Source organism: Podarcis bocagei, assembly GCF_964188305.1.
Source record: "Podarcis bocagei genome assembly, chromosome: 2".
Taxonomy (NCBI): domain Eukaryota; kingdom Metazoa; phylum Chordata; class Lepidosauria; order Squamata; family Lacertidae; genus Podarcis; species Podarcis bocagei.
The window spans coordinates 100,946,702-100,973,577 of NC_138126.1; the positions used below are offsets into that span (position 1 = coordinate 100,946,702).

The following is a 26,876-nucleotide window of genomic DNA, read 5'->3' on the forward strand; positions in this document are numbered from 1 at the left end:
ACGCGGAGTAGGAGGAGGCAGCCGACGACCAAGCCCGCCTCCTTTGCTCCCCTCCCGGCTTGTCTCCGGCGCCGGCCCGGCCTTGCTCCGCCTCTTCCCCTGGAGGTTTGCAGGGAGACGGCAGCTGCAGACACGCTCTCCGGGCCCGACCAGACTCCTTGCAGCTGAGGTGAGCTTTATTCCCACCACCCACCCCTTTCTTTGGTCTTTCTTCACTTTCTTCCTGGAGGAAGAAACCAAAACGAGGTTCTGGGGCAAAAAAAAAAAGAGGAGGAAGAAATGCAGCTGGAGCCGGCTAAAGAGGAAATGGCGGCTGGGGGGAGGGTGCCTTTTGCAAAAAAAGAGCGCATTTTGCAGCAGCCTGGGAGGCGCAGCCACCTCTCCTCGCCTCCCCTCGGGGGCCTCTGTAACTTGAGGCGGCCGAGGCGAGAAGAAGGAGGCAGCCCTGCCGCCGCAGAGCACATGCCTGTGCCTGTCTACTCGGAAGTCAGTCCCGTTGGATTAAGTGGGGCTTACTCCCGGGTAAATGGGTGTAGGGTTGCAGCCCCAGGGCGGAGAGGCCCAAATAGACGCCGCCCGAGGGGAGGGGAACAAAGGGCTCTTCCGCGACACGTGGACGGATGGTGGAGGAAGCCTTGCCCACGTGCAGTCGAATGGTGCCTGCCCCGGTACTTGGGGGGAGGGGGAGGGGTGTAGAATTGCAACTCCAGTTAGGGCGGGGAAGAAGCCCCAAAGGGTGCCAAAACACCCTCCCCAAATGAGATCCGACCTTCATCAGATCGCATAACATAGGAGCCAACTCCTAGGGGCCGAGGTACCTTTGCTCCCGTCCCTTAAAATATTTGAGGGGGACAGCCCTCCTCCCCGCAGTTGATGGGCATTGCCATTCAAATACGCCATGCCATGTGACCATAGACATATTTTTAGCTGATTTAGCGCCCCCTCACTTGCGCCCCTGGCAGGGGCCCACCTTACCACCCCATAGCTACGGCCCTGAATACGATTACTTATTATCTATTTGGTGACGCTGCAGATATTTAAAAAATGGAACAAAGATCACAGTCTGTTCCCTGGTTGCTTTTGTGTCCTGTTCGAATGCATTGGGTTGCTCTTTAAAGTAAGATTTTCATGCATTCCCAACTTGAAGATGAAAACTGTATATTGTTACTGAAAGGATTCTTAAGAAATCACAGGACTTGGTGTGCTCCTAAGATGGCAGATCTCAAAAGTCGTAAGAGGAATGACATTGGAGGCTGCCAACTGCCGTTGCCACTTTCTCATAGTTAATGGTATACCAGTTCAAGGGAGACAATTTATCACACAGATTGTCTTTCAAAAGCTAACTTAAAATTTCTACAAGAAATGCAAAATAATAATAATTAATTAGCCCTGTTTTACTGTTGGTGAGTTGACCTCTTAATGTTGAACAGCGGTCACCTTGACGAACAGGAAGTACCTTGCGCATTTTTTCACATGCCTTTCTCAACCAGATGCCCTCAAGATGTTTGGCTCAAACTTCCATCGGCCCCAGTGAGCATAGCCACCAGTCAGGAATAATGGGATTTGCTGTCCAACAACGACTAGATGTCGATAGGTTAGGGTAACCTGTTCTAGGTTCTTCTGTGGTATTGGTCCTGCTGTAAAATCTTTACTTATATTGATTGCACTCCTTCCCTCTATAGGTTCATCTTCTGTGGTGGTTTGTGGGGATTAGTCCAATCCTACTCACTTCTCTTAGCATTTCCTTTGCAGTGAGATAATGGCTTCCAACACAGAGCGCACATTCATTGCCATCAAGCCTGATGGAGTCCAGCGGGGAATCATAGGTGAAATCATCAAGCGATTTGAACAGAAGGGATTCAAACTGGTGGCTATGAAATTTATGCATGTAAGTTTAATCTTGGTAAATGGTGCAGTAAAGCAGGATTAGAGAACCTTTTTCTGCATTGTATGTGTGTGTGTGTATGAGAGAGAAATCAGAGGCTGCAGGCCAGCAGTGGGCAGGGCCAGAACCAAAAAGTAGATCCATCTCCCTTCCTGTCTAGTAAGTTGCTGAGGGAGGAACTTTTCAATCCTACCAACTGCCTGAACTGATTGCTTGCAGAGGGTTTGTCCTCTTTCTGCTGCTCCATCCATTTCAGCTTCTCCCACCCTACCCTAATTGATAAGTTTAGTCATGATTTAGAACAGGGCTGAGGTGTACAACATTAGGCAGTAGTCATTCATCAATCTGAGGGACCCATCAAGTGAGTCATGATGCCAGTTAGCACCAGAAAGCTCATTATTGTGCTGTATATGAGGTGACCTAATGGAACTACCAGTGAGAGCTCAAAATCAAAGGTGGAGACGGAGGTGTGACCTTGTATTTGCGCTTTAAATTGTTTATTTCTGACATGACTTGAAATATTTCAACATTTGAATATCTTTTGCCTATACAGTCTTTTAAGTATCGGTTTATAGAATCATGGAATTGTAGAGTTGGAAGGGGCCATGAGGTCCAACCCCCTGCAGTGCAGGAATCTTTCACCCAAAGTGGGGCTTGAACCCACAACCCCAGGATTAAAATTCTCACGCTCTACTGACTGAGCTAAACAGCCTCGTGTTTTATTCAACCATGACATGGGTTGCAGATTGTGGATGATTTGAGCTCAAGTGCTGTTTCACTCAGAAATGTTTTATTTTGGGAGGGGGTATGCTCTCGAGGACACATATTTAGTGAAGGGTTGCACTGTGGTCTGCATGTGTGTTGTCTTTTGAATTTAGCTTATATAGCTGCAGGAAAGCTAAATATACCCTAGTGCCTATGTCAGGGAGTTTAATCCGGCTCCTGTGGCAGTTTATCTTCTGGGGTAAAATCCTAAAAAAAAGTTCAATAACTTCAATCCTTAACTTCAATCAGTGTATCTGAAGAAGTGTGCATGCACACGAAAGCTCATACCAAGAACTAACTTAGTTGGTCTTTAAGGTGCTACTGGAAGGAATTTTTTTATTTTGACTATGACAGACCAACACGGCTACCTACCTGTAATTCAATCCTTAAAAAACTGAACAACTCTGGTTGGCCTCACTTCATCAAATCTGACCCTCTTTGAAAAAAGTTTGGGCACCCGTGGCCTATGCACACTTTTTGTAGCTTGCACAAGGCTAAGGCAGAGCAAAAGCTACTTTAGAAAACAAGACAAAAATGTATCCTAGTTTCAGTATGTGTCAAAATACAGCCTTTCAATACAAGCCTTGTCTTCCTGCTGTTTCAGTTTGGTAGTTGTCCCTTCCCTGCTAAGTACAGTAGGTTCTATTAAAACTACCTGTGTAACCCAATACATACAAGCTGGTATGACTTTGACTAGAAGGTTATACGGAGTAAGATAATATGCAACTTGTACAGCAGCAGCAGCATTGCTGGACGATCTGTTGGTACTGACTGTCCAAACTACCATTAGTTTGCTTTCTTATAGCCTAACTCTTGAGCTTAGTTACAAGTGCTTTGCTACTTGTTGTTTGGCACTGTATTGTCTCAGTGTTAGATGTCCTGCTTTTGGGCTTCCCATACCATATGCATTTTTGGTAGCCACTGGGAAACAAGATACTGACTAGACAGGTTTTGCTTTGATCCAGCAGGACTCTTCTTAAGTAACTTAGTTTAAGTAGGGGTGGCTCAGAGCAGCTCCTTTCTGCAGTTAATCATGAGGGTTAACCATCTCTTTTCTTATAGGCTTCTGAAGAGCTTCTCAAACAGCACTATATTGACTTGAAAGATCGGCCGTTCTACCCTGGTTTGGTTAAATATATGAATTCTGGGCCTGTAGTACCCATGGTAAGTGGTTTTATGTAAACTTAAACATTTCTTTTGTTTGTCTCTTTAGACCAGGGGTGGCTCATACCTGATAGTCTCCAGGTGTGGTTCCAACTTCCATTAGCCCAAACCAGTGGTCATATAGTTGTAGCCCAGCTGCCACAGGTTAGCTTACCTCTCCTTTAGGCCTTTGTGGAAAAGTAAAGAAAGGCGAGATGGTGCAAGTTAACTCCACTCTGAATTTATTACTTTGTTTTTTCTTCTCTGCTAACAGTGAAATGATTGGCTGTTTCCAAAATAATTTCCTCTTGCAGTCTGCTAACGCTGCTGCGAATGTTGTGCAGCCAGACCCTAACTTGGTTTACTAAGAAGTGAATCCACTTGGAATTGTGGTACTTGCAAGTGGGCATTCTTTGAACTGGCCTCTTCATCTTTCAGTTAGAAAGGGTAGAGAAGGAAAAAGCCCTAAACATTCCCCACCTTATTTAAAAAGAGAAACTCCCGGGACCTGCTGCACAGATGTACAGCAAGGGTGTAATTCAGTGTTGTGCCATCACAAACGTTCTGTCTTCACAAGCATATCGGTTGCCTGACAAAATGACGCGCGCCCCCACAACGTGGTCTTCTGAGGATCTCTCAACCTGCCAGAGCTGGTTTCATTTCATGAAGAACATACTCCATAAGAAAAGCTCTCATCACTTCCATCTGGTCAAGTACTGTGGTTAAACATATGTGCTAAACCAGTTTATTCTTGCAGGTTTGGGAAGGACTCAATGTGGTGAAGACGGGCAGAGTGATGTTGGGGGAAACTAACCCAGCAGATTCCAAGCCTGGCACTATCCGTGGCGACTTCTGCATTCAAGTGGGCAGGTTGGTACTGGGATTGATATTTATCTGTATTAAATAAGACTTGCAAGGTGCTACTGAAGTACTACTAATTATCAAAACCTTTAAAAGAAAATGTTCAGAATACATGCCTCACTATTTAAAAGAGAATGGGTAGTGTAAGCATACCTCCAGCAGAATAAAATGCTTTTGTGTTAACAGGATAAATTGCGCGTTCTGCTTGCTTTTGTCAAACAGCTTAACTGTTCGCTTATTTAAGGTACTGATGATCAAGGGCTAGCTGATAGCCATTCATATACCCGTGAAACTACCTGTACAGTTGGCCGGTCATTTGATTAAAGGCGATGATAGGTTCATTTTGTGTGTGTGACTGAGAAATCCTTTAAGCTAAACTGACTGACTCTTGTGGATACTTTCTTATCAACCTAGACATTTCAAATGTGTAGGCTTAGCTGTCAAGCAGTCTGTTCCAGATTCTTATTTCAGAAATGTCTCTAAATGCTACACAAGTTTTGTAAACTGAATTCCTTGGTCTTCCCTGTAGGAACATCATTCATGGCAGTGACTCTGTGGAAAGTGCTCAGAAAGAGATCAATCTGTGGTTCAAGCCTGAAGAACTTGTGAACTACAAACCTTGTGCTCATGATTGGGTTTATGAATAGATTAGTCCTGGTGACAAGTTCTGCCTTCTTCCAACAAAGCATCTCATTCCACCCACCTGCTGTCCTGGGAGCAATTATCACGGTTACCTTTGTGATTATTGGCATTAAGAAATAAAATATGAATTATTAGTTTTCATTTCTTCATTTTAGAGAAACGAAAAGGTAGCTTATGAACAGTTTCTATTGTAGAATTACTAGGAGTGCCGGTAAATTAAAAATAGCCTGGCAAATGTAACTATTGCAAATTAAAGCTTCACTGGAGCTTGTGCATTGTTTTTCAAAGTGGTTTAGGACTACTTTGTCCCCATTAGCCCTAGGCTCAGTGGTTTAGACCACAGCGCCCCCCCCCCCGTCCCTTCTTGCATTATTAGGTAGTCCTAAAAAGAAGAATGTATGGTGGATTAAAAGTAGGACCAGTAAGTACTAATTCAGCACGATCACATGAATTAGTTACCAATTTTCTTTTCTAGCTGGAGGATTTTTGGAACTTGTCCAAGTTCTTTTTAAGTTTTACTAAAGTTGATACAATAAACATCCAGGGCCACAGTATAAATTATTTCTAGCCCTTTAAAAGTCTCCTGTGAAAGGGTGCCTGCTAGCACTTTCCCACATGTTCTCCACACAAACCTACCAGTTTCGGGACGACATAAGAATTGTTGGAAGAAGAATGGGTGGAGGATCAATGGACCAACATGCTCAACTGATGTTTGGAAGTTGTGGTCATATGGCTGAGGTTTAACAGAGTTAAATCCAGACAGGACTGTACTAGTGCTTATTGGACTGACTGACTTTGATGAGATTGCAATTTCACCATGAGACAGCAGCCTTATTGGCGTTCTGTGTGACCAGACTCTGGTTTTCTAAGCAAATTGCTGCTGTTAAGGATTCATGTTGGCGTCACCTGAAAATGAGAGAGGAAAAAGTCCACCCACCTAGCTTTACTTTTAACATTTTTATTTTGTGTAAAAAAGGCAAATTTAGTGAATTATTTTCATCTTGTACACAAAGTTATAATTTTTAATGCTTTTTTTCACATCCATGCTTGAAAATTTGCAGTCTGGTAAAAATGAAAGTAACATTAATTTCATCAAAAGCATTTTCACTGAGTTATATACATTTCATTAGAGGTTTTAAAATGCTCCCATTTGACCACACAAGTTACCAGAAAATAAAAGATTAAATTTATACAGATATTGATCTATATCAAATACATACAGAAATGATGTAAAAACCCTATTCAACTTTTTTTTTTTTAAAACTTCTGCCCTGATCGTTTTTCCAGGGCAAAAGTTGATGCTTTTTCTTCTTTTTTTATAAATGGCTGAGACTTTACTTAAATATGAAAATTAAAAAGAAAAAAAAAATCAATTTAATCACAGTTTTAATCCCTTTCCAATAAAGGATTGTTACCAAATATATTAGCACCATAATACAAATATTGATGGGAGAAGGTGTTCACATCACATAAAAATGACGACGACAATAAAAACGAACAAACACTGAAACCCGTGTTAGTATCAATAGAACAAGAAACTGATAACTGCTTTTGCTTTTGTCAGATTCAGCAAGGAAATTTAAAACAAAACAGGGTCAGCTGTAAAAAGAAGGAGCACTTACAATGCAACTTGACCTTGTCTGTGGTGCCTTCTTGTTTATATTTTAAAAAATGTGCGCCAAATACTGAAAATAGCTGACCCTTTGCATCAGTACAGGCATCAAATCCCTGACCAACTCTTTCCCCCTCCCCCAACACACCATCCCAATTTTGTGTTAATTAGTTCACAGTAAAATAAAGAGAATGTTCTTCGAGCTAAATTATACAAAAAATGCATGCATACCAAAGCAATTAAACCCAGTACTAAGAAAGCTCACTGCCACCCAGTCATCATCTGCATTAAGAGGCCACAGACAAATGTTTCTTAGAATCAGCACTGAATAAACAAAGCGAAAGAAGTAATAACTCCAGGGAACTAAGCTGGAACAAGGGATTCATGAAGCAATTTTAATAATAGGTGTTTCTGCAAATAAGAAGTCTACCATACACACGTTATGTATTGGGATGTGGTATTCTGCCTACAGGCAGAAATTGGGGTGGATTAGATTGGCAGTGGTACCAACTTAACATGTATGCAGTTCTACCTCCAGAAACCCAAAGACTAGCAACGTAGCACTAATCAAGATGATCACCCTTGTAGCATGGTTCTAGGTCTGACAAGGTCCAACAGGTCCCTGGGACTATTTCAGGTTGATGTGGTAAGGATCAAATGTGGCTATGGATGTTCCAGGAGCTGCCGTATTCAACAGAGGTAGGAGGAGGATTTCCACCTTTGATCCTGACAGACTGCATGACTAGCAGAAATCCAGCAGGTTCAGTGTTCAAAGCATTAAATGTGCAGTGATGAAGAAAGCTGTACCTTCTGAACTTCTGCCCATTATATAGTTTTTAGATACGGAATTTCTGTCAGGTAAAAAGGGGGCAATTCCACCTAAAGGGTATGTTGTGTTGGGTGAAGCTCAAGATTGGATTTTATGACCATACAGGACCCAATTTATAAACAAATCTAAGCTCTCTTTCTGGCTTTCCTCTCCTCTTGACAGAGGACACTAGTCTAGGCCTTCTCCTGTATCTTTTTTTATATATTAAGCAGTATTATGCAAGTGGTCCCTACTGAAATCAGAAGAAATACTTGTACAAGGGCTACTCTAAATCTTTCCAAGTCAGACCCTATGAAAATACAGGCTCTGAACAATCTTGACTATGCCAGTCCTGCAGAGAGAGTATGCTGCCTTTATTAGGTGTGAGCAAGGCTAACAGAACTACACCTTAAAATGGGGGGGAAATTGATTCCAATTCTCTCTGGAGTCTCTGCCTTTTAGATCATTCTATCAACTGGCCTGATGGCATGGATCATCCTTGGTTTTGAGAGGCACTGGTTTAAGGATTAACAAAAATACAGGGAGGGAGGGAGGAGGATTTCTTAGGTCCGTTTGTATGGTGACTTTTCAAAATATTAGTTGAAATCTAGTGAACCCCTTTGTGGGTGTGTACACACAATGCAGTGTTTTGCTGCCTCCCTCCAAAGCGGCCCACATTAGAAGCTGCTTTACAAACTGGATAAGTTTCAAAAACAGCTGCAGTGCAGCATTTGTGGAAGCGGGCGGCCATTCTACCCAAGGAAAAGAAAATGAAGGCAGCTCAGTTAAGCCAAAATCTTTTTAGAGACAGAGAATATCTAATTATCACCTAAATTCACAAGTATTTGACACCTGATAATCAGTTTAAAAATATGTATACATGAAGCAGTCAAAAATGGCCCAGCTATAGGGGGAGGGGGGGAAGCCTAGAAATTGTTCTCATACATTCCTATACTATACAGAAAAAAATGTACTTCCAGTAGTTACAAAATTTTATACCATTATCCCCTCTTGCATAGAATGTGGTAAACCTTTGCATATCACCAATGGTATGTACCCAACAATAGAGCAAGTTAATTAAGAAAAGAATCAAAATTGCTGGTTTTCAACTTTCTATGCGTTTTTAAAAATTCAAAACATATGCCAAAAAATCATCTCTGGGGCTTTGCAAGTTGCCAATGTAAAGCATTAGGCTTAAAGTGTGTAGAGGTTAATCTATAGGATTACTTTCTTCTAAGTCCTACCCTAGAGTCAAGAATTTGACATTTATACTGCTCTAAAGAGGACCTGCAATGACCCAGAAGCAGTTACAGAACATAAGCAGTTAATTCCTGAGAGTTTAGTTAATGAACCTTACTGGTAAAAGCAAAACTCTTGACACGCACCATCATCCTGTCACAACACCACAGTGTGGCAATGTCAGCATGTTAGTTCTGAGAATGAAGCCATCTGCAAATATCCACACAGATTCAACTCTCGGAGGAAAGATTCCAGGTTCTTCAGCATTCTTGCCACATCAGGCATTACGTGTTCTCGAAAACCTTTTGCTTGAAAATGGTGTCCGCAGCCAAGTCAAAGAAAGCATGAGGCCTAAAAGCAGGGCCATGTCATCCTTAGGCAAGCCAGTTCAATTCATAACCCAAAAGCTCTTCCAAATGGGTAGGGAAAGCAAAATGACATGTCCTCTTCTATTTGCCTCAGCTGTGTCTTCCACCGGGATGGAAAGCAGGCCTGTCACAAAGTTTCTGTAGAAAAGGGCCTTTTGCGTCTGCCTCGTTTTCCTTACACAAGAAAAAAAAAGTCACAAACTCATGTCCATTTTGTAACCTCTCCAGCCGAAACGTGCTGAAGCTTTGCTAATCATTTCCATGAATATCTCAACATTTTAAAATGTGAACAGGAAACCACAATGCAGCAGTATCCGACCCAAACCCAATGGCCTCCAAAAAGCTTGGACCTCAGCTTCGTTCTCCAAAAATTTAAGCCCAAACTCTTGAAAATTATGTTGCCACTTCCAGGAGGAACCCTTTCCAGACTCCATTCTTCCAACCTATTTTGGTATGTCTTCACCACCCCTAAGATCAGAATCCCATGATTTCACCATGGAAAAGACAGGGTATGACTAGTGTAGTTTGAAATTCAGAATCTCCCAGCTTGTACCAGAAGGCTCACTTGTTACAAACAGTTCATTTGCTTTTTTTTTTTTTCAACTAAATACTACCACCTCATCTTCTTCAAAGGGTTTCCTGCAATCCTGCTATAATTAAGCTTTTAATTCTTACCAAAAAATTAGAATCTCATTTTTTTAACAATGCACAATAAATCTGAACTCGAAAATATTACAAAAATTCTTTTAAAAGCTTCAAATACAACACAAGTGTCAATTATTTTTTAATAAATTGAAAAATCTTTTTCACTAAAATAGTTTCCTCATCCTCCAAAAATTCTGAATTGAAATCTTATCTGCAGTTAGCAAAGTGCCCTTAGTAGAAGCCATCAAACTGTATCTTCAGAATGGGAACATCAGTCTTGAAGAAAGGCTCTTTTTGTACCATCCTGCCCTGCTCTGCCCTTAGGGTTCTTGTTTGATGTAGTGGCTGGCTGACCCATTGCTTTCCTGGTCAGATGCTCCTTGAAGAAAGTTGTATTCCTCTCCATCTAGCAACTCCTCCTTCAGCTGCAGTGAGGAGACTAAACATGAAAAAGGAGGTTTAAAAAATGAAAAGTTGGTGAACATTTGAAGACACATTTCCTTTCAGTTCAGACTCTGAAATTTTCAAGCATGCTCCAACTTGTTGTTACCTCTGTAACAAAATGCAAACCCCCACAATTTAACACTGAAAAAAATAAATTTAAAATTAAGTAGAGACATTGAAAAATACTGAACGCATGGGCTGTAGTTGAAAATGTGACTAAGAAAAGGAGGGAGGAAAGAAAAGGTGATTCGGTTATGACCTTTTAGTACTATTACTGTGGATAGATTTGCTCACAGTACTATTACTGTGGATAGATTCAGTAGAATCCTTCTCTTCAAGATACAACATTTCCACTCATCATAAGAAACTTTTGGGAGGAAAACAAGGCATTGATTGTTGAACAAATACAGCACAAAGGACTAAGCAGAAATCCCCTGTATTAAGTTATGATCTCATTTTACTATTATCTAGTACTTCCATTAAAAAAAAATCAGTGTGTATTTCAACCTTTCGATTATTTGCTCTCACGTGCATGCCCTCTTCTATTAACCACTATTAGTACATTAACAGACTGGGAAACTCAGGCTGAGAGTGATTTTTCTTAAAAACACGAGTGAGATCCAGCTGAGATGGGATTTGGAACTCAGATCTTATTGGATCAATAGCTTAGCTATTTGTGCTGTTACCCAACTTTTTAAAAGTTGATTGACTGGATGTTTCAATTTATTAAATGTGCACAAATCTGCTTACTAGTAAATTTTTTTTTCTAAAATTGTACTTTTCATTGGTGAAGGCACAATTTTTAAAAATATGTTAACTTTTCTCACATAATCTCCCATCTGCTAAAATGGTACTCACCCACCCCCCGCTTGAACACACACAATTGCAATAATTACAAATAAGGCATTTCTTTTCAAATAGACAGGAATTAAGTGAAATTTAAATATAGGGGAAGTTAGGTACAGCAGTGTTCAGGCTGCTTGATGAAGAATGTGATGGGAATGTTGCAAAACCACACAGGCAACCCAGAATCCAGTCCCAGAATCCTGTGTTTTCACCCCAGTGATAGTTTTATATAGGATTCAAAGTGGGACACAATTACACAGAGGTTTCAAGAAGGTTCAATACTGTACATATTACATAAGGGTTGTGACTAAGCCAAAACGTGCATGAACCCATGATAAACACCTGCATCATTTGTTCTGCTCAACAGCAAAAACCTCCCTAGTTTTAAGGAAGATTCCTTGCACACAGAAATCCAGCAAATTAAGGAGAAGCTAGGCTAGATTCCTTCTCCTAGTTTTCTGTATAATATATATATATAGAGAGTGAGCATTCAGGTCCCCACCTATGGTCTGAAGTACTACATCTCAGCGAGAGTTTACCACCTCAGTGAGCGCTGGGCCTAAACCCAAGATACTGATCTTGGTAGAGGATTGCTCAGACCCATAACGAACACTTTTCATGACATCAACAGAACAAGCAGAATCATTCACTCGACAGAAGCCATTTTGGTCATACAGTCAAATATCCTCCTACATTCTATGTTAATTATGACAGCCTTTCATATATTTAAAAAGTACAGGGTGATTCATCATGAAGTATACAGTTTCCATTTATAGTGAATGGGAACTGTAGACTTCATGATGAATCACCCTGTATTATTATGTATTTTTCTAGGAGTATTGCCCACATTTTCCCTAGGTTCTACTTTCTTCAGCCATCCCTCACATTTTGATTCCTAGATCCAAGTCCTCCTAGATTTGCTTGCTCCTTTCTTAAAACGGCATCACCAGAGCATGAGCGTTAGTCTTCTACGAAGAGCCTTGAAGAAAGCAGCAGCATTGCCTTCTTGATGTTTCACACAGTGGCTCAGACCCACAAATCGCCACACGGAACACACGTGTCTCCATAAAGAGATGGATGGTGAAGTCAGCCTGAAAAGTTGCCATCATCTGTTTGGCAGGTAAACACACACACACCCCTGGTCTGACATGGATCCCCATAGGTGTAGCTCCGGGGTGTGGAATGCCAGTTTTGGGCGGTGCAGTGGATGCGACCTTTGTCTTTGTACAATGGGGTGCACTCCAGCCAGGCAAAAGGACAAGGCCTTTAGGGGTGTTGCCTAGGGAGCGCCTCATTTAACCCCTAGGTCAGAGGTTCCACACTCGTTTTAATTGCATGAGAACCTTTGCTTTTCACCTAGCACAGCCCCCTTTTGCATGTAGGAGAGTGATTGGAACCAGGAGATCACCCTTGCTAAATTGGGGCATGCCAGTTTTAATAGTAATATCTTTAAAAAGTACCGTATTTTTCGCCCTCTAGGGCGCACCGTCCCATAAGGCGCACCTAGTTTTTTTGGGGGGGAAGAATTATTTCCCCCCCAGGCGTGGGGCTGGGGAAGCCCAAGCTTCCCCCAACCCCAGCCCCCAGAACAGGCAGCTCTCTGCAAGCCGTGGGAGCCCAGCACTGGGCTCCCGCTGCTTATGGAGAGGTGCGCGAAGCCTGGACGCGCTGAGCTCAGCACCCGCAGGCTTCAGCATGCAGGCAACTCTCCGCAAGCAGCGGGAGCCCAGCACTGGGCTCCCTCCGCTTGCGGAGAGGTGCACAAAGCCTGGACGCGCTGAGCTCAGCGCCCGCAGGCTTCAGCATGCAGGCAACTCTCCGCAAGCAGCGGGAGCCCAGCACTGGGCTCCCTCCGCTTGCGGAGAGGTGCACAAAGCCTGGACGCGCTGAGCTCAGCGCCCGCAGGCTTCAGCATGCAGGCAACTCTCCGCAAGCAGCGGGAGCCCAGCGCTGGGCTCCCGCTGCTTGCAGAGAGGTGCGCGAAGCCTGGAGAGCGAGAGGGGTTGGTGCGCACCGACCCCTCTCGCTCTCCAGGCTTCAGCGAAAGCCTGCATTCGCCTCATAGGACGCACACACATTTCCCCTTCATTTCTGGAGGGGGAAAAGTGCGTCCTATAGGGTGAAAAATACAGTAATTCAAAACAGCATTTGCTGCCTTTTTGCCATTACTTTGGATTTCATTTTAATGGCAATTTGCCGTTATATGCCAATTTGCCTCTTATCAAGTAGTCCACAAGTTTCATGCAGGTAGTCCTTGTGTGTCTGTGAAGAGGAGCAGGAGCAGTGGCTATAAACAGCAGATGCCGGTGGAGTGACGCCAGCCCTGTGCCGCTTTGCAAGGCTGGCAGCTGATCTGAATGAATTGCCTGGTGAATCATTCAGATCAGATCCCAGCCTTGCAAAGTGCTGCAGGACTGGCAGGGCAGCGGGATCAGTGCCACCTGGAAAAATGTGCCTGGGGCCATCACCCTGGCAGCCCCACCACCACGTTACATCCCTGGGTGGTCCTACTCAATAGTCAAAGTTGGTCTACAGGAGCGGGGCATATGGGATCTTGTCCATTGGCAGATCCAGTTCCAAGTTCAATCCCCTAGTTAACACTTTCAAAAGATCTCAAAGGAAGCACAGTCAATTTAAAAGACTGCTGTACATATTGAAAACCATCTATGGATATCTGACATAAATATTTTACAGTTCAATGCACTAATTGTGCTGCTTCTTATTGTTATGATACTGGCAAACCAGCAAAACATGGTCATCTGTCATGGATGCTTTAGCCGAGATTCCTGCATTGCAGAGGGCTGAACTAGATGGCCCTTGAGTCCCTTCCAGCTCCATGATTCTATGGTATGGTGAAGGGGTGCTATATCTGACGCAAAGGAAACAAATATGGTTCAGACAAGTTTTTTTTAAGAGAGTCTCTTCCGTTAAAAATGTGATATAACAGTCACATAGATAGCTGCATAAAAACTGTTGACACTGACTAAAGTAGCAAACAAGACATATACAGCCTTTAATAAGAAAGACAATATCCAAAAGAGCCAAGTAACTGCTCATGAAATAACTAAAAGATTAATAAAAATAATCCAAGGCTCTGGCTGGCAAAAGGGACTGATGTGGGAAAAGAATATACTATAACTGCTATTTTTTTCCTTTTATGCTTCTTCTGAAGCATCCATTACAGGCAGCTTTTGATGACAAGATGGCAAGTTCAGTTGTTGTTGTTTTTTCTCGGATCCAATATTGCAGCTTACTTTACAAACATTGACATAAATAGTCTTTGGAAAGTGCAAAGGAGCATGTTGTAACGCAGTCTCAAAAGTACAACCTGTTGCTACTTGGAACCTTACTAAAACAGAGGTCACTTGGTTTCGCTCTTAGTATGGTTCTATCTCATCTTCCTTGCTGACTCACATTCCTCTGCTAAATAAAATTTAAAAAGTTTAAATATTAAAACACGACATTAGAATGATACACATTCTACAACATGCAAAATAAATATTTACTCAATTCATTTCTCTCCCTGCCCCCCCCCCCAAATTCCTAGGACACTTGTATATCACTTTTAGTAATCACAGACTGCTGAACTCTTTTTCCACCCGTACATTTTGGCAGACTGTACAGGCGTAACCCACCTGCTGTATCTACCCCTACAAGTGGAGTGGATTTAAAAATCTCTCAAGGAGAGGGAGCTTCATGGAGGATCAAATGGGGAACAGACTGAAATTGTCTCATATTCTATTCTATTACAATCAAAGACTGAGAGCAGCTGGACTTCAGGGTCACAATGACCCCGAAGAAAGGACCACATGTCCAACATGTCTACAAAGGCTTTAGGTCTCAAAAGGGCAATCACTTCCATGCCAATTGCAGAACACTTTTGAAACGCTGGGAATCTTTGGGTACAATAACTCTCTGGGCAGTGTACCAAGGCCAACAGTAAATCCCCTTTAGGATTCTTTAGCTTTGGGATTCTTCAATTACATATACCTTATGGGAGTATAAAGGAGTCCCCAAAGCTAGGCCACCTGGGAAAAACGCATCCAGGTGTCAGGGTCTCTCAAGCCACTTAAGCCTGCTCAAAGCTTCATGATGATTTGATACAAATATGTAGATGGTCCAGTTATCAAACAAGTTTGTTCTGTTTTTCAGAGAGTATTATATTCATGGGTCACTACCATCGGGGCATCAATTATTTTCCCATTACCATTCTATAGCTATTTCATCTTTCTAATAAAGGCAGTAACTAGGATGGAGTTACAGAAGAGCAAGCAACTTATTTATTTTGTGCAAGAGCTCAGTAAACAACATCATTTGCTTCAAGCTCCTGTTTTATTTCTCTTAGCTTTAAATACAAAAATGCTGGTGATTTACAAAATGGCAATAGCATGGGGGGAGATATTTTTCTTTCTATTAGTGCAGTAGCAATTGGAGTCAAGGCATCTCCTCAGGAACATGAAGAAAATAACTCAGCTGTAGCTACAGGAGTTAATTAAAGGTAGAAAATATCATGCATGATAATGAAGTCTGGTTGCTCATTATAATGCTCTCAATTTTCATCTTACACCACAGGAAATATTTTGTTCAGTTCATTCTAGTTATTTCTATTTGGCAAGTGGACCTAAATTTAAGGTTACAAAATTCATTATGGATCTATGCTCCAATGCTCTTAATAGCTGCACCAAAAAAGGGGGGGCATGCTTTTTCATCATCACATCATTATTTCATATTGAAAATGGACCTCTCACATGTAGATCCCAGTGGTGAAATTCCGCAGCTACAGTTCAAAGTAAGCTGGTATTCTGGCACTACCCTTAGTAATTGATGGAAGGAAGCACAGAGGCTAATTTCATCCCTATCATCAAATACCTGTTTTCAGATCTTTCAACATGCCTGAGACAGTGGCACAAATAAAGCATTTCATCTGAAGGATTAGAAAAGGGCATATTGCGAAAAGAAAAGCCATCTCAAAAAGCCACACAGCTGGGCCTGGCTCCTACATATACAGTATGATACAAGGAGATATATGGGACTCTGATATTTTATTGGTTAGGGTAAACATGGAGAGTTCTCAGAAGGCAAGAAGGTAGCAGATATATGCAAGTTTCTTCTGAACTTTTGTAAACTCAATGAGGTCCTGTAGCATTCCCAATCACCCCCCAGCCCACTACCCTTGCAACCTTGGAAATTCAGTGCATTGAAGACCCTACGTCAAATCAATTAACACTGTATGCATGTATACAAATGGGATTCATTTGGGGACATTGCATGTTCTCCAAGAGACCAATCTCTCAAAAATTACCTAAAGGTTTGATGTTTTCAGTGCTGAAAAAATGCAACCAGTTTTACAATTCTTAACATTTAAAATACAAACAAAGTTAGTAGCGTGAACACTCAAGGAAACAAGACCAGCTTTTAAGTAGCGAGGTGAGTTACCACTGAACAATGCATCTGTATAGAGATGTTGTAATGACCGAAAAATGAGGATGTATAATGAGCTGCGCTTGGCTTTCTGCCTATTGTTTTAAATATGCCATAGGTCTTCAGTATGCTTACGGGGAAAGACACTTCATTCCCGTTTGTGAGATGTGGAACATTTTTTTCTCTAACCAACAACTGTAGTAAGTATGTACTCCAATAGTTACAACTATCCAAGAAGTAGGAATAGTTAAAGCTAGAGCTAGGTGAGGAGAAATTTGATAAATAAATCAAATCCTCAATTTGTTCACCCCAGCAGAAGCAGGTGATACTGAGTGGCTTTGCAGATTTTTGGTTCCTCGCTGTTCAGAGACCCTGTGCACACTGCAACCCACTGCATGGTGTAAATGGGACCTTTCCTGCTGAATACCAGAACAGCTGCTTGGTGCTGGCAGGCAAAGACTGACTCATGTCAAGCAAACTGCAGCCTTTGCAGTGGCCTTTATGAAAAGGAACGCGCCAATCATGCCACAGGTATATGACAATATGCATCTGTGGCCATGCCTGAAAAGCCCCTCCTGGAACAGGAAAGATCCTACAATAGATTCTGGTGGAGTCCAAATTGGGTTATGTCCAGAAAAGAACCTCCCAATCTAGCCAGATTTCTGCATTAGTTAGAATTCACAAGGAAGGGGAGCAGACCCAACTTGTTTATATTTCTAGGATTGAAACCTAGCACCTTTCCAAGTGGGCACCATTTTGTTTCAACCTAAATATGGACATTGACAAGACTTTAATGAGCCTGCCAGTATCCTTTGTGCATGCAGTGCTACCCTTTCCACTGTTAAGCCCAGCAAGGTACTAGTAAGTGGGGGAGTTCTCCATAGTGGAGCTCTGAATTAGACTGACAATATAAGCTCCTGCATTTTCTTAGAGGCAGCCGTCTACTTCAGACTAAATAAGCACCTATTTCCACACTAAACACTGTTGGGAGTAAATTGCTTTGTACTTTCAATTCTCTTACAGCTGGAAAGAGGCATCTATGTCAACCTTACAGTTTGTATTGATCTCAAGTGTGACTCAATCCCTTTCATTCTGCTCATTTTCTCCTGTTCATTGTGTCAGAATGATAATCAGAATAGTAACACACAACAGGGACTTATTTTGGGAACATATAAATGAGAGTATTTCTCATTTTGAAATCTGTTTTCAGCTTAAAGAAAAATATGGCAAGCTGTTGACAAAGGTCTATTAATTTTGGGGGGTGATGTTTTTAAAATCTTCCAAAACTAGTTTCCCTCTTTTTTTAGGGTGACCATTGATTATTTTTGGATATGACATCCAGGATATAAAATAATATCCAGTGATAACTGAAATCTATTGGCATTTAGTTCACTTTGTTTCAGTATGTACATTGAAAGCACTTCCATTTAGTTCATTTTGAGGAGATTTGCTGAGTTCTGAAGCAGCAGGAAAAAACAGGGACTCAACACTTGTGATTAATTCAATGAGATGGGCTTATGGGCTGATGCAAATACTGGAGGAAATGGATGTTCTTTCTATTTTTAAATGAAAAGTGAGGGCGGCAATGAGTCAGCATGTTTCATGCCTGACCATGCTTGATCCTCAATCAATTTTGCCCTCCATTAATAAGCGTTGTTGTTGTTTTTTACATGACCAATTACCTGTTTTGAGGCTGGGACTGAACTCTCTGCTAGTCCTGGGAGGCTGGCAGGCCTCCGGGGCTGTCTGTGCTGGAAGGGTTCGATACTGAGGAGGAGTCAACTCTTCATCACCAGAGAAGCTCCTCCGCACCCCACCTGTCATGGGGACGCTCGACAAACTGACAGGCTTCTTCCCAACTGGTATCTTCCTCTCTAAACATCAAGTCAAACTAAAGTAAAACACTTAGATCAAAGTGTGTTAAAGCAACTCAAGACTAATCACTCACTGAGAAAGGCCTCCAGTTGGTGCTCACTGGACTTATGGACACCTCGGTGCATGCCCAGATCTTCGTTAACTACAGCCAAAGGAATTATTTTGGAAAGTGATGCTGGTGACTCATGGCAGAGCCACAGAACTCTATGAAACATCCTCCTATGACAACACATTTTCAGGAATCACCTTAAATTTAATACTCTCTTTATGGAAGAAATACCCTTAAAAGCAAATTTGTTAGTGAAAAAATTGCTCGTCTCACCTCTGGGTTTACTCTTCAGTAAAAATTTAAAATCACAGGCTAACTTATATGTAAAACCTGCAAACTAAGGGTTTTCATATATAATTAAAGTCACACCAATTAAGCACATGCTCTGCTATACAAAAAACTACTTTCTACGATACCTCTAATCCCTTGTCTCTTGATAAGTAAAGAGTGCCTACATGACCAATCTGAAGAGCTGCTCCATAAAAAATGCAGATTTGCCACCCAAAAATCATGGGGCAAATGTATTGAAACTTCAAAAAATAACGCTGAGAAGCTATGTTTACTGAAGAATTTCTGTGTAGGTGGTGGTAAGATCTTACCTGTGAATTCCTGCTTCAACAGGTGGAAGAAGCTTCACTCTATGGAAGTGACCTTCTCTGACTTGACTCAGAAGGCAGGACTCATCAGTCAATGATTCTGAGAGACAACATCTCTCAGATCATGAATGGATATGTAAATAAAAATGTACAGCAGCTACTACAGCACACTAATATGAGAAAAACGAATAATATGATAGCATTTGAATATTCTGTGATGTCCTTGACTAACAAGTGTTTTTATGCAAAAATGCTCGGAGAACCAAAAATGGGTGGTGTCAAAAGTACCCTCCCACCTTCTGGGAACACATATTATTTCCACCCAAAGAGTGGCAGGTGGGTATTCTATTTTCCATGTTGTATTACTAGAATGGGCTCCATTTTATAGCACTTTTAGTATTAAATTCACTGCAGTATGTCTCATGCTAATAAAACCTCTGCAAAGTTGGGGGGAAAGCTACCTTAGAGTTACTGAGGCTCTTTGTGAACTGTCATGTTCTACCTAAAGTAATTTGTATTTCAAGCTTCTGCCATGGAAGGTTAAAGACAAGAATATTACATTAGCTACTGAACTCTGTAGATTTTTGCATTTTGCTCAAATAGATCCTTTATTTTCTCAACACACAACACCAAAATGGATGTGAGATTCTTCACGCAATCATTAAGTGCATGAATGATTAGGCTGCTATTTGAACTGAGAGAGAAACTCCCATTGATGCAGAGAAGCGAAATCCAGACCAAGACTACAACGGGGATCTAAGCAATATAGACACCCCCGTGCAGGTCACGGCCCCACAGTTGTTTTCTTACAGATTCTCCACAAGGAGCTGTCACCAGCCGTGGTCTAAAGTGTAGTGGGGTTGTAGGCATGTACTCTCTCTCGCTCATCCCAGCTTGAATAAAGATTTAAAGGATGAGGGTCTGGGAAATGTTTTGAAGCCTTAAGAGTCTGGACATTTACCTTTCACCTGGTTACTACCTTAAAAAGAACTAAATCGTGATAGGGAACATAATCCCTAGCACTATCATGACCTGGGACCCATCTTCACAGACCACCTTATCCTACCTGGGTTCCAGCTATGGAACTCTGAGCTCTCAGAACCTCCTATCTCGGAACCGTGGGAGGGGTAATCTCTGTAAACTCACTTCAGCCCCTATCTGGGCATCTCCACCTAAGTGTGAAAATACTCACTCTACCCTTGAACTGGCTTCTCCTGGAATGAACTTCTTTGGCAGGCTTAAAGTGGAAGCCGCTTTGTTCTACCAGTACATATGAGTCTATGTGCAGCGCTGGCTTGCCTGAAGCACTCCTCTGGCCGACAGGTATGAATGCTGCTTTTTCCTTCACAAACCCTAAAACAGGCTTCCTCAACCTCGGCCCTCGAGATGTTTTGAGGCTACAATTCCCATCATCCCTGGCCACTGGTCCTGCTAGCTGGGGATCATGGGAGTTGTAGGCCAAAAACATCTGGAGGGCCAAGGTTGAGGAAGCCTGCCCTAAAAGCATCACTTCACCTCCCTTCCTGGTTTTAAGCATCTGATTGACCAAAGACATGCCGAAGTACTTGTGTGCTTATTTGATGGTAGGTGGCACAGTTTCTTGCCATGGGCACATCAATGAGCAGAGACTGGCAAGCGCTTTGCTTTCTCGCTCCCTCTGTCTGTCTTAAATTTGGGAGTTGGGCTTGGGCCGAGGGGAGAAGCAGGAGAAAATAGAAAACGGTAGTAGCTGCTGCATCCTAATAATCAAAGTCAGGATCAGCTTGGCAGATGCTACACGTGCCTTCTGAGCCAGGTGATGAGGGTATCCCAGAGAGTAGAATATTCTCCCAATTCCAGGAAGCTGTGCTTTGTAAAGGTGGTAGCTCTCGCTTGGTAACGACGTTCCAATACAAAATATTCTCACTGTATGCTTGCTAGATTAGTACAATTCATTTTGTCTACTTCTCAGACATAGGTGGTATAAGCAAAAAGTCTTCATCATTACAATCTAAAACAGCTAGTGTTTTTTTTTGGTCAGCATTAAAAAGTACTAAAGTTCATGAAAGTCCTAAACCCCTCACCTTGTATGTACTAATATTCCCAAGTGAACTAAGCAGCCATCGGAAGAAAGTGCAAATTCCTTTTATTTATTTATTTTTGAAAATGCTTATTGCATTATGTAGCTGTTGTACACTGCTTTGAGGCCTCTTTGGCTAAAAAGCAGCTTATAATTTTTAATATAAATATAATAAATATGACTACTAAATGCTTTTAAGAAGAAGGCACTGTCGTGAATTAATCCAGCTGCATTGGTTTACAGCTTCCCACAGTTAAAGCATGGTAAATAAATAAAGCTTTCTTCAACTTAAAATGCCAAGAGTCAGAGCAGAAAATCAATATACAGTAGGACTAATCAGACTAGTTGTTTTCATCTCATAATAAACGGAGGCAGATTAATAACTTTCCTTTTAGTTCACTATCAGATAGTACACATTCAAGGAGTTGGGTCCTGCCACATAAAATAAAGCATTTTAGCTGAACTTCACCGAAGGCTCCAACTCATTAATTTTTTTTAATGGGGTCAGATCAAAGGAGAAAATTGCCACAGAGCTAAGTCAAAAGCAAACAAAGAGGATGAAACAAGAGGCTTGTTGTCAGTTCCTTCATCTCAGAAGAGTTCTTAAATTAAGGGTTGAGCTAAGAAAGGTGCAGAGGGAGTAACAAGCTCCAACATCATTTTAGCGTCTCATTTTTAGCAAACAGGTTTTGTCCTAGCCTTATTGCTTTGAAAATGTCTATAGCCTTCTGTGAATTTACAATTTGTCTAACTCTAAAGCAACACTAAGGAGCTTCATTATTGGAATTAATGACTTTGCATTAACTGTTGTGATAAAGGGGAAAGAGAGAATTAAAATATTTGTAAGGTAAAGGGACCCCTGACCATTAGTTCCAGCCGCGGACGACTCTGGGGTTTCGGTGTTCATCTCGCTCTATTGGCTGAGGGAGCCGCCGTACAGCTTCCGGGTCATATGGCCAGCATGACTAAGCCGCTTCTGGCGAACCAGAGCAGCGCACAGAAACACCATTTACCTTCCCGCCAGAGTGGTACCTATTTATCTACTTGCACTTTGATGTGCTTTTGAACTGCTAGGTGGGCAGGAGCAGGGACCGAGCAACAGGAGCTCACCCCGTTGCGGGGATTCGAACTGCAGGTGTTTGAGCCTTTCTGAAAATCCAAAAAGAATAAGCATTCCATTTCCCAATAAAATAACAGAATTCAATCTAAAGAATGTGCCAGTTCTACAGGGCAAGATACAGTATGTTTGCAGATACACCAGAATTCACCTTCCTCTCCATCCCCATTCAACTCACACACGCTCCTACCTGCTCCAGATACAACGGACTGGTCATGCTCTCCGTTTGTTAATATAAGTGGGAAACTTGGCATTTCAGAAGGAATTTGGCTGAGGCTACAATCCCAAACACACTATCCACTGGCTTGTATGTTCTACTCCCAAGCTTGCGACTCCAGTTTTAGCAATGGGAACAAGCACCGAGATCACATGTTCCTTCCTCATTGCTTGCATCCTAGTTTAATCAAACCAACCTTCCCTGCGGTTTCCAAAATGGGGAACTGTGGTTTAATACTGATTTACCAACAAGGATCTTAAACCAACTTCAGAGTTTAATATCCTTATTGGTAAAACTAACATTAAACTACAGTTTCCTGTTTTGGACATAACTATTAACTGTGGTTTTATTAAACCAGAGTGTAAGCAAGGTGGAAGGAAGATGTCAAAGGTGGGAGGGGTGGTTCCATCACTTGTTTCCAGCTCCTAAAAATCATGGTTTAGCAAACTGTAAACCAGGTATCTGAACCAGGCCTGTGGGACTTGCTTCAGAATAAAAATACAAAGGAATACAATGTACAATGGATTTCATTTCAGTTCTAATGTTCTACACTGCCTGGAACAAAATTAAAAGTTCCATGTAGGCTGAGCCACTAAGAGAAACTTAACAGCTCAGCTGTAATGTGTGCCTGTCCAAAATAAAGTTTTCCAATTAAAATCTAATTTGGCTAAAATATAGCACAATTTCATTACACTTCCCTACGCAAGGAAGTCTTTCCAGTGTCTCAGACCCTCCATAGGTATTAACTCTATAGATCAATTTTGCCAGCTCCTGTAGCCACAAAAAGCTGTCATCTTTCAGATGAAAAGACCAGCATGAAAACCAATCAAGCAAAATATAAAGAATGTCAAACTTAACCTTATAATGGTCAAGACACGCAATAAAACATTCTGTGCTGAAGTTTTTTCTAAGCTCTCACTTCAAAAAATAATCCTTCATTTCTGTTTCTACACTCACCCTCACTTTACTCTGTATACTTACTATAACCGATTACAGTATTCTCTAACTTTAGACTGAAATTAATTCTATGTCAGGCATAGGCAAATTCAGCCCTCCAGATGTTTTGGGACTACAACTCTCATCATCCCTAGCTAACAGGACCAGTGGTCAGGGATGATGGGAGTTGTAGTCCCAAAACATCTGGAGGGCCGAGTTTGCCTATGCCTGTTCTATGTGAATCTAAAAAAAGCACTAATTTTTAGTTCTATGAACAACATGGCTTAATAAAATATATCATCTATCTTATCTTGGTGAAGATGACAGTACTACCCTAAACAAAAATTAATCAATCTCTTATCATTCTGGAGAGAAAAAGTTTTCTATGAAAGGACCTAAAACTGAAACCAAGATATTAAGTAGAAACTACCACAGAGTTTGCTTTAAAAAAATACTTATATTTGCACTTTATTTTACTTCACGTGACAAAAAAAAGACTCAATTGAAAAAGTTTTCCTTGTGCCATAATGCACTTTAAGCTTGAAAAACATTTCAACAGAAAGCATCATTCGCAACCATCATTTTTCCTGAGAGAAAAAGGCAGTTTTGTAGCAAGAAAGTAAAAGCAAATAATTTTTGTTACCCACTTTTCTTGTGTCCTTTGTATTGTTGTGACTTTGACTTTTTCTTCTGCTTTGACGAGCTTGACTGACCATCTCTTGATGCTGAAATGTATGGTTTTAAAAAGAAAGTGAATTTAAACACCTTTTTGTGTGCAGGCAAAACACTGCAGGTGAGATGTTTTGTGTTTCAGAAGCCTCGTGGACAGCAACACCTATATTCAGTATAATTTTAGCCCTGTGCCACTTGAAACTGCAGAATATTCTTGACATTTTAGACGGAGCCACTCATTTCTTTTAATATCACATTACTTGATCCTGCATTTGACAAAGTGATTATAACGTGATAGGAAGCAAAATGATCCAGATGTGAATTAACAACTGTGTTGCAGGGTAGTAAACGACATAGAATCATTCCCCCAAGTCAGGAATGATTAATACTTTCACGTGTAAAATCATTTTACCATACAAAATGCACACCATCTGGGCCAATCAGAGCCATTCTGCCTTTTAAAATATGTTCAGTACAACTGATAACTAATAAGAGTCAAGCTGCTAAGCCTGTTATATGACTCTACTATAACTGATCATTGTAAGGGCATCATTAAAAGACTGCAATGAACCAGAGAAATAAACCAAAAGTCAGAACAATAGGATAAAAATATAGTAACAATGCAAACACATACAATGTTTATCTCTTTATTGTATATTTGTGAACTACCTTGAGGGGCATGTAAGAAATTAGTTAATTAAAGTAATAAATGCAAAATTACTTGCTAATCTACATGACCATACAGTATTCCCAATAATACTGCATTAAAAGCAACTTGCTTTCTTATTTGCCTTCCAAATATCAGTGGCGAACAGGGACAGAATAAGACAAACACCCTGAAGTACTACTGACTACAGAGCAAAACGGATTGAGCTCTGGAGTATTAAGCAAATGGCATTGTGTAAGTCGAAGCCGATTGCCCAGACTACACCCTTGCGCTAGCTGGTAACCTGGCAGCAAATAGATCGAAATCTAAAAATAGAAACAAAGATATGAAAAATTTTACCATAGAGAGGTCTGCTACATTTCAGCTATAGAAAGTTCAGAGAGAAATTAAGGTCAACTTACATTGTGACGCAGGAGGCTGTAGTTGGTAACCCGTTAGCTGACACCATCCTACAGGGTAGAGGTCAGGAGATTCACAATCCACCCACTGATCATATTCGTCTTCCCAGCCGTCAAAATGTATCCTCAACAGACGGTGAATAATACGAGTTACTGTAGCCACACATACTAGACGAGGTTCCATGAGGTCCACAGCCTCCAGCTTCATTGAAACATGAAACCCATGGTTTGGAACTTCCTGGAACAGAGATGTAAGACAAGTACATCATATTGCTTTGAAAAGCAAAGTTTTGTGATTAAAACACGTTCACAATCACCTCTCCCATAACAGAACCTTTCTCTCTCCTGGTACATTTCCTTAGACTTGTGAGCACTCTCATTCTACCAAGGTATGTAGTAACAGATGATCCAGCACAACACATGGGATCTCCTAGAGCTTTCTACCGTCACCTTTAGTTCACTTTGGCTATAAATACTGGGTTCATGAGATCCCAAGTCAAGTTACCTGGTCATGCTTTACTTTAGCTGTCAGTTGGTACTTTTAAGGTGGAATGGAAGCTTTAGTTAAATAGGCTCCAGGTATGTATTTCAGTGAACAGAAAAATCTGGTACATACTTAGGTCCACCACTCCACCACTGACAGCCATCCAGCCCCAAGGTAGTGGTAAAGCTGGAACTAACCACAGGATAGGATACCATATCAATATTGCCTAAATGATATATCTGTTGAGGGTGTGGCCCTTTCAACAGTTGTAGTTTCCTAGCACTTTGGTGCAGAAGTGAAAATGGAAAGCCCTTAATGTAACATGTTAAACATAAAGGTTTTTGATAATTGAATCTCTAATATATTCAGTTTTTGGAAACTGAAGTGTGGGCTTCAGAATGGAACCAATTATTTAATAAGCTTTTCTTTAAAAAAATTAATTTAATTTGGTATGGTCATGCAAAACAAGACTTGTATACATGACATAAAATATCTGAGTTTTTCAGTGTTGCATATCCTCAAGGAAGAGAGGCACAGAAATGGGTGCATTCACTACATCCCAGCTATGATATTCCTGTTCCAACTAAAGGTGTTCATATAGGATTCAAATGCCAATATTGCAATACTGGGATAACTCTTTTCCTTCTTCAACCACCATTGCATTTCATTAGTCTTAAATCCACAGGGTGAATCTACTGAAAGTACTTCTCTGCCAGTACTCTATTCTATTTATAGTTAAGATGCTTTTCTATAACAGCTACATGTGAAGACATTTTCTAGATTCTATGGGGCTGCCGACAAAGGAATGAGCACCACAAATTGTAGGTACACTACAATTGTGAAATATTTTGGTCTTACCTTGTTAAAGAACTTCACAGGGGCTGCTACTGAACCCGTTTCCCTGAGGTAGTCAAACCATTTGAAAGGTAGTTTTGCATAACCTACAAGGGATTAACATTTATGTAGTAGCATCACAAAAACATTTGCCCTGATCCGTACACAGACACACAATCACACACACACACACACACACACACACAATCTGCCCCAAGCAGTTTGATAACCATGGAAGGACAGGGTATACATTTCTTAGAATCAACTATGAAGTTACTCCTCCCAAGTGGGAT

At 41.3% G+C, this 26,876-nt stretch overlaps 2 protein-coding genes across 13 annotated transcripts in view; one reads left to right on the plus strand and one right to left on the minus strand.

The window, feature by feature from the left end:
- Positions 1-21: 21 nt before the first annotated feature.
- LOC308581891 (nucleoside diphosphate kinase) lies at positions 22-5,430 on the plus strand. Of its 2 annotated transcripts, none has more exons than XM_081184678.1 (5): positions 22-169; positions 1,753-1,888; positions 3,713-3,814; positions 4,551-4,663; positions 5,184-5,430. In XM_081184678.1, exons 2-5 carry the CDS (start codon positions 1,760-1,762, stop codon positions 5,299-5,301), a joined length of 462 nt encoding a protein of 153 aa, XP_081040804.1. In that variant the 5' UTR covers positions 22-169; positions 1,753-1,759; the 3' UTR covers positions 5,302-5,430. The 2 variants fall into 2 exon arrangements, with proteins under 2 accessions (XP_081040804.1, XP_081040805.1); XM_081184679.1 differs by having other exon boundaries at positions 73-169; positions 1,739-1,888.
- An 808-nt stretch (positions 5,431-6,238) lies between these two features.
- MBTD1 (mbt domain containing 1) overlaps positions 6,239-26,876 on the minus strand; it is a 124,694-nt gene continuing 104,056 nt past the window's right edge. For 5 of the 11 annotated variants that reach the window (XM_081184560.1, XM_081184564.1, XM_081184559.1 and 2 more), the window contains 5 exons: positions 26,608-26,690; positions 25,269-25,503; positions 24,176-24,253; positions 18,362-18,553; positions 6,239-10,407 (listed from right to left, as the gene is read on the minus strand). In XM_081184560.1, coding sequence (XP_081040686.1) covers positions 10,289-10,407; positions 18,362-18,553; positions 24,176-24,253; positions 25,269-25,503; positions 26,608-26,690 — 707 coding nt within the window. In that variant the 3' untranslated portion in view covers positions 6,239-10,288. Of the gene's footprint in view, positions 10,408-14,242; positions 14,682-18,361; positions 18,554-24,175; positions 24,254-25,268; positions 25,504-26,607; positions 26,691-26,876 lie in introns of those variants that run through there. The other 6 variants (XM_081184557.1, XM_081184566.1, XM_081184565.1 and 3 more) reach the window with 4 other exon arrangements.